General features: G+C 40.5%; 1 protein-coding gene across 1 annotated transcript in view; it reads left to right on the forward strand.

Moving 5' to 3' along the window:
- The window catches only part of LOC115438346 (uncharacterized), a 96,757-nt gene extending 81,808 nt beyond the window's left edge, over positions 1 to 14,949 (forward strand). The window contains exons 7-12 of the mRNA XM_030161922.1: positions 7,413 to 7,745; positions 7,960 to 8,295; positions 9,781 to 10,113; positions 11,595 to 11,927; positions 13,408 to 13,740; positions 14,824 to 14,949. Coding sequence (XP_030017782.1) covers positions 7,413 to 7,745; positions 7,960 to 8,295; positions 9,781 to 10,113; positions 11,595 to 11,927; positions 13,408 to 13,740; positions 14,824 to 14,828 — 1,673 coding nt within the window. The 3' untranslated portion in view covers positions 14,829 to 14,949. The remainder of the gene's footprint in view (positions 1 to 7,412; positions 7,746 to 7,959; positions 8,296 to 9,780; positions 10,114 to 11,594; positions 11,928 to 13,407; positions 13,741 to 14,823) is intronic.
- Positions 14,950 to 15,044: the final 95 nt, after the last annotated feature.

Consider the following 15,044-nt stretch of genomic DNA (forward strand, 5'->3'; position numbering starts at 1 on the left):
GCTAGGATTAAAGATTTGAATTTGATGCGGGCAGCTATGGGTAGCCAGTGTAACTCAATGAGTAAGGGGGTGACATGTGCCCTTTTAGGCTGATTGAAGACCAGACGCGCTGCTGCATTCTGGACCATCTGTAGTGGTTGGACAACACAAGCTGGGAGGCCCGTTAGAAGAGCATTGCAGTAGTCAAGACGGGAGATAACCATAGTCTGCACCAGGAGCTGGGTGGCCTGTTCGGTTAGGTATGGCCTGATCTTTCTTAGGTTGAACAGAGTGAAACGGCATGATCGGGTGACAGAGGCAACGTGATCCGTGAAGGTCAACTGATTATCAATCATGACTCCCAAGTTACGTACTACACTGGTAGGAGCCAGAGGTATGGAGTCAATAGTGATGGAGACTTCATGAGACTACATTACTTCATGGTACCGAACAAAGCAGGTACACTCACTGTTCATGCGGAGGTGGACCTTACAGACCCTGGAGACCACATTGGACCTGAGATTGTTGACTCACTGTCCTCACTGTAACTGTTACTGTCACGGTTTTGTAATGTATGTGGAAATGACCAAAAATGGTCACTTGCCCGATAAAGGGTTAAGTATTGAAATGACACAAACTCAGCCTGTTCAGTAAAGTTTGGGTCAGAGGGAAACACTGAAATCTTCAGTGAATGAAGCCTTCAGAGGAAACTCAACTAGTAACTCAAACAAGAAGTGAATATTTGTGTGTGAAACCTGTTGAAACACATTCTGTCACATAGTTTGATTGTGAAATGTTTCGTTCCTCAGATCAGAGAACAGAGTCTTTGAGTTAACTCTTTACAGGCTCTTCAGTCCAAAGCTGTTCAGCCTTTTTTTCCATTCCATTCCAGAAGGTGCTTCGGTGGAAACAGTCCACAGTGGAGCTCAGCGGAAGCAGTGAAGTGACACCTGTGTGCTTCTAAAGCCTGGTTCAGTTCAGTCACAAGGACATTAAACTACAACTCTGGACTTTGTGCAGGAAGATGAAAGTGTTGGTGCTGGTTGTGATCCTCATCCACGGTAAGACAATGATAAAACAGCCCTCATCTCATCTGGTGGAACATGTCTTTACTGTGCACTTCACTCTAAGTATTTTTGTGACATTTTACTCAAATACATCAAATGTATCTGCAGACTATGTTTCTGAGCAGAAAAAGACCAACTTTGAATAATATGAAGGCAGATAAAGGAACAAGAAAAGAGTTAATTTCATTGGTAATATGGAGAAAATAACTTGAAAGTGGAACCACTGGTCACTGATTAAATGAGTGATCTACTGTTTATGAAAAAGGTCCAGACAATGGATTTATACAAACAATAAGATCAATGTTATCAGGGTGCAATTTGTCAAAAAAAACAGGGATGATTTTACTTTTATTTTTTTTGTCGGAGCAGGGGCGGGAAGGGTGGGGGGGTGGGCAGTAATATATGATATGTGGGGGTGTGGTCCATAACTAACGTAACTAATGCTGGCATGAAACCAAAGTGAAACTTTATGATTCATGGGATTAGTAAGTTAAGTTTAAAATCAAGAGCTTTTTCTATTTAAAAAATTAAGTTTGTTACATGTACGCATAGTAATCAGTTGATAAGTTATTTTATTAAGTTGGTCTAAATGAAAAATAAGGAAAATAGTCTTAACTTAGCAACATATGAGTTTTGAACAGACATTTCTGCCTTAATGTAACATAGAAGTATATTAAGTTAGTACAGCTTCAAAATCTTGTAAGCTTCCTCTAAAAGCTGAGTACACAGCTGACGAGCCTGAACATGTTTTGCTGACAGACCGCACCTGCCACAAGAAACAGAGGGAAGCACAGAAAGAAAAGGGAGAAACATGATTTTGCACAGAATTTTTCTAAACTTGAAGACTTGATAAACAGAATTTAGCTTTGTTTTATTCACACCAGCTAATAACTATCAACACAAACGACAAGAAATGGTTTTTACACCACACTAAAGTCTTTTCCTCAGCTAGAGGGGGAAACATTTAAGACAGTAACATAAGACTTTTAGCTAGTTGACGTAGAAATACCACCATAACATTAGTCTGTTAGATTTTGCTTTACGGAAGCCGAATGCTGTTATGGTTATTAATTTGCACTGAATTTCTGCAACAGTAGTTTTAATTATGCAAGGACTGGATAATACACATTTTACTCCTCTCTAAATTTAAAATTATAGAGTATATTGTGGAGTCTTTGCCGCATTGCATTGTGGGTATTGGGTATATTGTTGAAAAGGTGTTATTTTCTGTGCAGGGGTTCAGCAGGGTTGTGGTGTTGGTGTTAATTTTGAGTTAATGTGTGCATGGTAATGTTTATTGGCCTTTTTGTGTTTATTTTAGTATTTTTATAGAACTGAACCATGAGTAAGAACCATAGGCCAAACAATCCCTTTCCTGTTTATCAACATTTGTACATATTTAGTTCAATGTAATTCCTCATTGTCAAACAAATACACTTTAATGTTATTTATTACTTGATGAATATAGCATTGTGTGCTATTGAAATAACAACTTTTAGCTTATTCTTGTAAATAAGATGCATGGTGATAGAATAAACAATTTGATCATGGAACTGGAAGTTCAAGGTGTAAGTTACTCTGACATACAGAAATAACTTAGGCCTACTCAGAAAACTAAGGTAACAATTTGCATGGACATTGTTTAATAGAATAAAAGTAAAACAATAAGTCAGTATAACTAAATGGAGTAGTTTTTACACAATTAAAATTAAGTTGGTTCAACTTAATTAAGCTTATAGAGTAAAAAGCAAATCATGTTTGTACTAAAGTAATAGTTTGCCTAACTACAGAAGTCTTTTGGCATTTACGCAATTATGGTCAAGTTGAAATAACTTCAAAAGATTAATGGAAATTGTTACACCGATTTTTTACATTGAGCCAGCATATCATTTTTTAGAGCAGTGTTTTTCAACCTTGGGGTCGGGACCCCATGTGGGGTCGCCTGGAATTCAAATGGGGTCGCCTGAAATTTCTAGTAATTGATGAAAAAACAAAATTACAAAAAAAATATTTGGTGAGTTGATAGAGACGATCACAATCCATAAAAGACATGACAAACTGTGAAGCTGAAACTGAAGCACTGTGGTTCTGCTTATCTGTCAAATGTTCATTGTGGTCAGTTTCAGATGCTGCAGCTCTTTCATAATTCATAGTTTAAGTTCTTGTTTGTTCAGTATTAATTGTCAGCCTTGTAAATCCAAGCTGGACTGACTGTACATATCCTGACCAAGGAAAATCAAATTCTCACTTTGTCCAGTCATCTACACCTGGCTTTTCTGCCTCTGTCCATATATCCAGACTAAATGTCGTCTAAAATTAACACTTATTTGCAACATAATATAGCAAACTATAACATGATCGAAAACAAATTAATTTTAGCAAAAAAAAAAAAAAAAAAAGTCTCAGTTTTGAATGTCTGGGGTCACCAGAAATTTGTAATGTTAAAATGGGGTCACGACCCAAAACAGGTTGGGAACCACTGTTTTAGAGTGTACTTTCAACGTCCAACTCCCTGGTTCTATTCCCCTGTTACACAGCTGATCTTAGACAAAATTTTCACACCTTCTAACTTGTATCCACTGGACATACAAATGCTGGACCCCATGAATTTGTCACGTTTACCCCCCCTTTACGGTGCCCCAGTGCATGGGGACGTTCACGAATTCTGAGACTGCCGACAGTTCGGTTCAGGTGAATGTTAGTGCCACTAATGTAGGATATAGGTGGAAGAAAACTGTCACAACCTGCCTGTTATTTACATTGGTTGGTTGTCCCCCCCCCCCCCCCCCCCCCCCCCCCCCCAAGGATGAAATTCATTGAGCAGAGGTAGGGATGTGACAACCAGAGGGGGGGTTGATCCTCCCCATCCCCCTCAACAAATCACACCCTGTTTATTATGACAGGACTAATTTGACAAAAGTTAAGGTTGAAAATCCCAGCCTTATTAATGTGAGTCTGGAACAGATAAGGATGATAAACAACAATCATAAGGAGGAAACTGAGGAGGACTCACCTGGGTTATTCTGGTCCCATTTACAGATGAACACTCTGTTTCTGTGTCTGTCCTCAGTTTCCCAGCATGCATTGGCTGTACTGGTGCAGGCGTATGAGGGGATGGATTCGGTCCTGCTGCCCTACCAGTATTCTGGCAGGTTTCCAGACGAACCTTCAGTGGTTTGGAGACGCTTAGATCTCAACCAAACAGTCATCCACCGGCTTAAATACAAAAGTCAATATCATAAAGAGGAATACAGCTACCAGGAGCGCACGACAATGAAGACCAACGCTATGGAAACTAAAGACTTCAGCCTCACTCTGAAAGAACCACAAATGTCTGACAGCAACTACGACTACACCTGCAGCCTCCAATGGGAAACAACGTCGGAGGGGACTAAAGAATGGAGCCTGACACAAGTACAGCTGCAGTTCAAAGGTCAGACATAAACCACACCCACTACAGTAGACACAGGTCAGAGGTCACACATAAACCACACCCACTACAGTAGACACAGGTCAGAGATCACACATGCATCTGTCTTTGTATTCAGCTCATTTCAGTTATATTTTCTTCACAACACAACCTTCATCAACCATGTTCAACCTGACTGTTTATGCAAAGAAGCTACTGACTGGATTATACCATTTTTTCACTGGTTAAGGATGAAGGGTTTAGCTGAACTTTTTGTCAATCTGTTGCTGAAAATACACCTTGGATTGTTGTTCCTCTCCATTTAATGTGAATAGTGTGCGTTGTTGAAGTTCTAGAGGGCTTTATTGTATGTTATAATCATTGTGGTCTGTTTCCTGTCAGATGATGAGGAGGAGGTGGCGGTCCAGCGGGGGGCGGAGTCTATCCAGCTGCCTTGTAAAGCCTCAGCCAATCTGCCTGAAAACACCACAGTGGAGTGGACTCACTTTAAACCACAACAGGAGGTCCATGTGTACCGGAATAAAACTGATGATTTTCAAACACAGGACAGGTTTTACTGTGGCCGCACAGAGATGAATGAAGACCTGAGTCTGACTCTGAAATACCTCAGAGACAAAGACGGAGGAATGTATATCTGCACCGTCTACAGGGGAGGAGACGTCCTGAGGTCTAAAGTCCTGCTCCAGGTGGTCGAAGGTCAGTGCTGGGATAGACCACATGAAACAGCTCAAATATGAAAACACACACCTTCTTCTGCAGCTCTCACTTCTGGGTCTAAAACATTAAATATGGAGATACATGTCCTGATGCCATTTCATGCTAATGTAGAAAAGACACTTTTCAATTCTCTTTATTTCAATACTACTTATCAATACTCAGTACTACAGTCAATACTCCACCTTATCAATTCTAGCTCTTTCATATGACCAACTGTCAAACAGGTAGACACAATAATACACATCTTTCTTTTCAGCTTCATATCAACTTCATATCATATTATACTTGATCATGTCTTTAAAGATTTGTTAGGATTTGAGTGATGCATCATCATACGATCATGTCTTAGCAGGAGTTCATGTTGGTGTTTTGTCGTCCACAGAGGGTTTTCCAACCTGGGCCATAGTTCTCCTGGTTGTCTTTGCTGTTCTTCTTCTAATTTCTCTAGGACTTTTATTTATTTTCCGAGAGTATTTTCTGTCAGGTATGTCACGTCTGTTACTATATTGCCCACTGTGTTGTAATTCATCATGTTTTTCTTTGTCTCATGTGATTATAGAAGCAGACTGTCACTCATACATGTAGAAATCTTCATACCAACTTTGTGATTGTAATGTGTGTCTGTGTGGTCACTGCTGAGGAGGTCAACAGTCAGGAGTCACAGTGGACTGATCAGAAAAATGCTTCAGACAATGTGTATAATTTTACAGTACACAGAAAAAACAACAGTCAAACTGGTGTCTTAAGTCTTTTTCATATCTAATAGTCTGGTAGACTCAGTTCCATTGGGGACTCAGTTCAGTTGGGGGCTCAGTTTGATCGTGGACTCGCTTTGATGTGTGACTCCGTTCAATCAGGTAATTTCTTCAGTCGGGGAATCGGTTTGTGGGAATGGGTTCGTTTGGGGATTATGTTCGATCGGGGACTCAGTTTGATTCAACAGGGGTTCCAACATTCAAGTTCAGTTGCATGTTCACACATCCCCAAATGAACCAGATTATCAGAGGCAAACAAACGCCTTTGATGTGGAAGCCCCCTTAAACTGCTTCAGTACTTTTTTAAATGACGTTGATAAAAATTAATTTCTAATCATTTATCCATCAACACCAATTGGACCATAATATTTAATGTACACAACTAACTTACAGATGATACAGTCAGAAGACAGACCATGTGCTCACCTTTCACATCAGCACCACATGAAGCAGGTTTATTTCTTCCACAATAATAGAGGAGGCATTAAAACACCTGGACCTTTGCGTCTAAACCAGGGGTGTCACATGCATTCAGCCCAATTTGATCTGAATCAGGCTGCGCCAGTAAAATAACACTAACCAGCATAATAACATTGTAAATAATATCAATTCTAGGTTTTTCTCTTTATTTTAGTGTGAAAAAAGTAAAATTGCATAATGACAATGTGAATAACCTGAACAACCCTGTACAACCAAAAAAATAAGTATACAGTTTCAACAATACTATGTCTCATCTTATCATTTACACATGTGCATTATAACTTACAGATCACAGTGGATCTACAAACACACAAGACATTTAGTAACAGGTGGAATATTGGTATCTGTAAGTTATATTGTTATTACACTGTTTCCAATAAAATTAGAATAAGATATTTTCTCATGTGAAATGTGATTTATCCTTGATAGATAAGGTGTAACTGGGACTCAGTATGTAATCATTGTACTGGGTCAAAAAGTGATTAAATGGGAATATAAAGAGGAACATGTCCGAAAACTGAATTGTTCCAACTTCATTGGCAACAGTGTATTTTTACTGGTCCGACCCACTTGAGATCAAATTGGACTGTATGCATCCCCTGAACTAAAATGAGTTTGACGCATTTGATATTCGCAAACAGTCCGGATTGAACCGTTTGATAACTTGTCCTTGCTGTGCACCTGCTCTTTTCTAGCACAAGGAGAATGTATTTGAGCTGGAACATTTGTCATAGAGGTGAAGGGGTGGAAGTTCTGCGTCTGAACCAGCGCAGCTGCAGCCTTTTGTTTGCACTCTGTAGCTCTTCAATGTGCTATCTGCACCTGAATATTAGACACAGACAGTTTAGTGTGTTCATTTAATGAGTTGCCATGCTTCTAAGCTGTCCACAGTATTTTTGGTTAATAATGAAATTATGTTGAAACAAAGCACAGTACAGCAGGCCAGCCAATAATGTGTCTACTTTTTTATTTGTTTGTTCTCAGTCCAACTGGTGGAGGTGGATTCAGGGGAGGAGTCTGTCCTGCTGCCATGTAAAACTGTAGCTCACCTGACAAAGAACTTCAGACATATCAGTGTTAAGTGGATGGACTTCTACAGCAAGAAGCTCATTGTGCATAAGTACGGCTCTGACCAACCTGATGAACAGGACCCTATTTACAGAAACAGAACAGAGATGAAGAAACACTGGCTGAGTACTAGAGACTTCAGTCTAACCCTGAAACACCCAACGGACAGGGACACCAGCAGCTACTTATGCATCGTCTACAACAAAAACAAGGTCCTGAAGAAGAAACGAGTGGTGCTGGAGGTCAAAGGTCAGTGCTGTAGACAGAAGATGAGAAAACTAAAGGCACCTGGATTATCAGATAGACATGTCAGATGTAGTTGAACTGAGAATAGGAGTTAACAGGTTAATAAGCAGTCGATTCTGCTGATGATTCAACACAGATTGAACAAATATTACTTAGAACTGGAACAAGGGCAGATGTTTCCTCTTCTGCCGTCTGATGGTGTCATTGTTGTTCTCAGTCCAACTGGTGGAGGTGGATTCAGAGGTTAAGTCTGTCCTGCTGCCCTGGAAAACCACATTTCAGCTGATGGAGGACTTCAGTCAGATCACAGTGGAGTGGACAGATGTGGATGTCAGGAAGGTCCACGTGTATCAGTACGGCTCTGACAGAACTAATGAACAGGACAGTATGTACAGAAACAGAACAGAGATGAATGAAGACCCACTGAGAACTGGAGACCTCAGTCTGACCCTGAAACACCCCACAGACCTGGGCAGTGACACCTACACCTGCACCGTCTACAACACAGTCAAGCAGATCTTGAGGAGGAAACAAGTGCGTCTGAAGGTCACAGGTCAGTACTGTAGACACAGGTCATTCCTAGTTCTAGAATACTGAGCCCTTCTTAGAGTCAGCATTCTAGACATGGGTCAGTCCTCTACATACAGGTCAGTGTGCTGAAGGGAAACCAAAAACACTGCAGCATTAATTAGTATTAAAATGCCATAAATTGCTCTTTCAAAACTCTGAAAAATGTACTTATTATTTTTTCCTGACATTCCAAAGTAAAATATAAATTGTAAAATATTTTACATATAGTCTGACATTAACACTATATAGATCAGGATGATAGTATCAACTTATCGGTGGGTTTCTGCAGTACTTTGACACAACAACAGAAATATTCCTTCATTTTCCAAACTGTTTTATCCTCTGGAGAGTTGCAGGGATGGCAGGGCCTATCCTGACTATCAACAAGTAAATGCATGGTTTACTCTGAATATTTGTCCAGGTCATTGCTAACAGGTAGAAACTGACAACCATTCACTCTCACATTCTTTTGATTTAGACTCACCAATTAACCCATAAAAATGCATGTCTGTGGATGGTGGGAGGAAGCCAGAGTACCTGGTCTGAGAAAGGCCACCACCAGCAGGTTTATGTTTTTTTAAAGTCTGATATAAGACTGTGTGCTGTGAAAAATGAGGTTGCATTCCAACCCAATAACTGTTAGTGACTGTTTTCCAAAATAATGTTTTCTCTCATGTTGTACCTTAATTTATGTTTAAAGTGTGTTAAAGACTGATGTGTTAAAGGTGAAGTTTGTGGTATTTACTCCCACCTAGTGGTGAACTTGTAGACTAAGAGAACCAACTGAATTCTGCTCACCCTCTCGTAGGGGGACACAAAAAACCTCCAAGTCCCTCTCAAGTGTCAGTCTTTCTTGTCATTCCTTCTGGTCTTTTCTGTTCAGATTGTTGAAACCACTTCGTCAACACATTTGTGTAAACTGGCTTTGATGGAATGCCGCACTTTTATTAATTATCATTTTACTCTGTGGTTAGTTGGTTAAAGTTTCCTTGTGCGACATTGTCTTTACTGATGTTTAATACCCTGAGAGTTACTTTCAAATCAAACTGGATCATAAAAAAGGAGTATGGTTATTCGCTGAACCCTCATTGTGTCACTCCTATTATTTATTATTTCCCCAAAATCCACAAACATCTTAGGAAACCACCTGTGAATACAGCTTGGAGCAAATCAAATCAATAATCTAGATTTAACCACATATAAAGATGAAACTGGAGTTATTCACACATCTCTTGAAAAGACATTTTAGTAGCAGTCATCCCAAACATATGAAAGATAACATACCAGCAGGGCAGTTTCTGAGACTGAAATGGAACTGCTCTGATCCTGATGACATTCTTAAACATACAAAAAACTTCAGTGACACATAAGCACTTGGTTCTGCTGCTGATTGGATCATCACTTAGAACTGTATCCATGGCAGATGTTTTCCTCTACTGTTGTCTGATGGTATGTTTGTTGTTCTCAGACCAACAGGTGGAGGTGGTTTCAGGGGAGGAGTCTGTCCTGCTGCCCTGGAAAACCCCATTTCATATAGAGGACATCAGTCAGGTCACAGTGGAGTGGACAGACACTTTTGACAGGAAGGTCCACGTGTATGAGGACGGCTCTGACAGAACTAATGAACAGAACGATGAATACAAAAAGAGAACAGAGATGAATGAAGACCCACTGAGAACTGGAGACCTCAGTCTGACCCTGAAACACCCCACAGTCTGGGACACTGACACCTACACCTGCACCGTTTACAACAGACACAAGGAGATCCTGATGAGGAAACGAGTGAATCTGAAGGTCGAAGGTCAGTACTGTAGACACAGGTCATTCCTAGTTGTAGAGTGCTGACCCCTTCTTAGAGTCAGCATTCTAGATGTGGGTCAGTCCTCTACATACAGGTCAGTGTGCTGAAGGGAAACCAGAAACACTGCAGCATTAATTAGTATTAAAATGCCATAAATTGCTCTTTCAAACCTCTGAAAAATGTACTTATTATTTTTTCCCGACATTCCAAAGAAAATATAAATTGTAAAATATTTTACATAAAGTCTCACATTAGCATTATATAGAACAGGATGATAGTATCAACTTATCATTTTTTTTCTACAGTACTTTGACACAACAACAGAAATATTCCTTCATTTTCCAAACTGTTTTATCCTCTGGAGGGTTGCAGGGATGCCAGGGCCTATCCTGACTACCAACAAGTAAATGCATGGTTTACTCTGAATATTTGTCTAGGTCATCGCTAACATGTAGACACTGACAACCATTCACTCTCACATTCTTTTGATTTAGACTCACCAATTAACCCATAAAAAATGCATGTGTATGGATGGTGGGAGGAAGCCAGAGTACCTGGTACGAGAAAGGCCACCACCAGCAGGTTTATGTTTTTTTAAAGTCTGATATAAGACTGTGTGCTGTGAAAAATGAGGTTGCATTCCAACCCAATAGCTGTTAGTGACTGTTTTCAAAAATAATGTTTTCTGTCATGTTGTACATTAATATATGTTTAAAGTGTGTTAAAGACTGATGCGTTAAAGGTGAAGTTTGTGATATTTACTCCCACCTAGTGGTGAATTTATAGACTAAGAGAACCAACTGAATTCTGCTCACCCTCTCTTATGGGGACACAAAACACCTCCAAGTCCTTCACAAGTGTCTTTCTTGTCATTCCATCTGGTCTTTTCTGTTCAGATTGTTGAAACCACTTCTTCAACACATTTGTGTAAACTGGCTTTGATGGAATGCCGCACTTTTATTAATTATCATTTTACTCTGTGGTTAGTTGGTTAAAGTTTCCTTGTGCGACATTGTCTTTACTGATGTTTAATACCCTGAGAGTTACTTTCAAATCAAACTGGATCATAAAAAAGGAGTATGGTTATTCGCTGAACCCTCATTGTGTCACTCCTATTATTTATTATTTCCCCAAAATCCACAAACATCTTAGGAAACAACCTGTGAATACAGCTTGGAGCAAATCAAATCAATAATCTAGATTTAACCACATATAAAGATGAAACTGGAGTTATTCACACATCTCTTGAAAAGACATTTTAGTAGCAGTCATCCCAAACATATGAAAGATAACATACCAGCAGGGCAGTTTCTGAGACTGAAATGGAACTGCTCTGATCCTGATGACATTCTTAAACATACAAAAAACTTCAGTGACACATAAGCACTTGGTTCTGCTGCTGATTGGATCATCACTTAGAACTGTATCCATGGCAGATGTTTTCCTCTACTGTTGTCTGATGGTATGTTTGTTGTTCTCAGACCAACAGGTGGAGGTGGTTTCAGGGGAGGAGTCTGTCCTGCTGCCCTGGAAAACCCCATTTCATATAGAGGACATCAGTCAGGTCACAGTGGAGTGGACAGACAATCATGACAGGAAGGTCCACGTGTATGAGGACGGCTCTGACAGAACTAATGAACAGAACAATAGATACAAAAAGCGAACAGAGATGAATGAAGACCCACTGAGAACTGGAGACCTCAGTCTGACCCTGAAACACCCCACAGACTGGGACACCAACATCTACACCTGCGCCGTCTACAACAGACACAAGGAGATCCTGATGAGGAAACGAGTGCATCTGAAGGTCAAAGGTCAGTACTGTAGACACAGGTCATTCCTAGTTCTAGAATACTGAGCCCTTCTTAGAGTCAGCATTCTAGACATGGGTCAGTCCTCTACATACAGGTCAGTGTGCTGAAGGGAAACCAGAAACACTGCAGCATTAATTAGTATTAAAATGCCATAAATTGCTCTTTCAAACCCCTGAAAAATGTACTTATTATTTTTTCCCGACATTCCAAAGAAAATATAATTTGTAAAATATTTTACATATAGTCTCACATTAACACTATATAGATCAGGATGATAGTATCAACTTATCATTTTTTTTCTACAGTACTTTGACACAACAACAGAAGTATTCCTTCATTTTCCAAACTGTTTAATCCTCTGGAGGGTTGCAGGGATGCCAGGGCCTATCCTGACTACCAACAAGTAAATGCATGGTTTACTCTGAATATTTGTCCAGGTCATCGCTAACATGTAGACACCGACAACCATTCACTCTCACATTCTTTTGATTTAGACTCACCAATTAACCCATAAAAATGCATGTGTATGGATGGTGGGAGGAAGCCAGAGTACCTGGTCCAAGAAAGGCCACCACCAGCAGGTTTATGTTTTTATAAAGTCTGATATAAGACTGTGTGCTGTGAAAAATGAGGTTGAATTCCAACCCAATAACTGTTAGTGACTGTTTTCAAAAATAATGTTTTCTGTCATGTTGTACATTAAATTATGTTTAAAGTGTGTTGAGAACTGATGCATTAAAGGTGAAGTTTGTGATATTTACTCCCACCTAGTGGTGAACTTGTAGACTAAGAGAACCAACTGAATTCTGCTCACCCTCTCTTATGGGGACACAAAACACCTCCAAGTCCTTCACAAGTGTCTTTCTTGTCATTCCTTCTGGTCTTTTCTGTTCAGATTGTTGAAACCACTTCTTCAACACATTTGTGTAAACTGGCTTTGATGGAATGCCGCACTTTTATTAATTATCATTTTACTCTGTGGTTAGTTGGTTAAAGTTTCCTTGTGCGACATTGTCTTTACTGATGTTTAATATCCTGAGAGTTACTTTCAAATCAAACTGGATCATAAAAAAGGAGTATGGTTATTCACTGAACCCTCATTGTGTCACTCCTATTATTTATTATTTCCCCAGAATCCACAAACATCTTAGGAAACAACCTGTGAATACAGCATGGAGCAAATCAAATCAATAATCTAGATTTAACCACATATAAAGATGAAACTGGAGTTATTCACACATCTCTTGAAAAGACATTTTAGTAGCAGTCATCCCAAACATATGAAAGATAACATACCAGCAGGGCAGTTTCTGAGACTGAAATGGAACTGCTCTGATCCTGATGACATTCTTAAACATACAAAAAACTTCAGTGACACATAAGCACTTGGTTCTGCTGCTGATTGGATCATCACTTAGAACTGTATCCATGGCAGATGTTTTCCTCTACTGTTGTCTGATGGTATCTTTGTTGTTCTCAGTCCAACAGGTGGAGGTGGTTTCAGGGGAGGAGCCTGTCCTGCTGCCCTGGAAAACCACATTTCATATAGAGGACGTCAGTCAGGTCACAATGGAGTGGATGGACGGTAGTTACAGGAAGGTCCACGTGTATGAGGACGGCTCTGACAGAACTGATGAACAGGACAGTATGTACAGAAACAGAACAGAGATGAATGAAGACCCACTGAGAGCTGGAGACCTCAGTCTGACCCTGAAACACCCCACAGTCTGGGACACCAACATCTACATCTGTGTCGTCTACGACAGAGACAATCAGATCCTGATGAAGAAAGAAGTGCATCTAAAGGTCAAAGGTCAGTACTGTAGACACAGGTCATTCCTATTTCTAGAATACAGACCCCTTCTTTCCCCCTTCCCTGTCTAACCTCCACAATCCCAAATAGCACAATGTGGAGTTACTCATGGTGCAGATTTTAATGATATATATTTTAGTATTCATAATCAGGCTGGATAATCCATCCATCCATCCATCCATCCATCCATCCATCCATCCATCCATCCATCCAGTCTTCCTTGTCCCTGTCCAGCTTCTCCAGGGAGACACCAAGGTGTTCCCAGGCCAGCTGTGACATATAGCATTTCCTACATATTCCAAGGGGATTCCTCCTCATTGGACCTGCCCAAAACACCTTGTGCCACATGTACTTAATAACACTGTTGTGACAAAGTGTTTGTTATAGACAAACTGTGACTTGTACAGAGGTCTAATAATAGAAAAAACCCCAGGTTCAGCTCCAGCAGACCATTCCTCCCAATCACACTCCTCCTGGTCTCATTGTCATTGCCCATGTGAATGTTGAAGTTTCTCAGTAGAACAATGGCGTCCCTGAGGGGAGCGCCTTCCAGCACACCACCGAGAGACTCCAAGAAGGCAGGGTACACATAGGCACAGACAACAGTCAGAACCTGTTCCCAAACTGAAGCTCCGCCCTCTCATTCAATGGGGTGAACTCCAACATAAAGCCACTGAGCCAGAGGGCTACCAGAGGACAGAGCAGGTGTGAGTAAGCCCACACCTGCTCCACACCTCTCACCCTGAACAACTCCTGAATAAAAAAATAAATAAATAAGATGAGTCCCACCATCCTTGAGGAGATCGGTTCCAGAGCCCAAGTCTAGTCTGTACCTCTCAACCATCTGCCACAACTGCACCTCCTTCCCCACCAGGACAGTGGCATTCTGTGTCCCTAGTGCCAATTTAGACAACCATGGATTTCTTAGTGTTTTCATCTTATCAGCCTTCTCTGCTGTTCCTGGTCAAATTACTTAAGTTGAGCAATTATTCAATCATTTCCATTTAAAGGGGCTGATTCTTCTCCATGTAGAAGATTTGATGATAAAAAACTGTCCCATGTTGATGTCATGTTTCCCCCCAGTTTAAGAGGTGGAGGTGGAGGAGGGGGCAAGGTCGGCCCGGCTGCCCTTCAGTACGACCACTGACCTTCCTGAGGACGCCAGAGTGGAGTGGAGATACTGTGGTAATGGCTGGAAATCCATACAGGTCCATGTGTATGAGAAGAAGTCAGCTCAACTTGGTCAACAGGACAATATATACAAAAACAGAACAAAGATGAATGAAGACCCATGGACGACTGGA

Source organism: Sphaeramia orbicularis, chromosome 18 (genome assembly GCF_902148855.1).
Source record: "Sphaeramia orbicularis chromosome 18, fSphaOr1.1, whole genome shotgun sequence".
In the NCBI taxonomy this organism is placed as follows: domain Eukaryota; kingdom Metazoa; phylum Chordata; class Actinopteri; order Kurtiformes; family Apogonidae; genus Sphaeramia; species Sphaeramia orbicularis.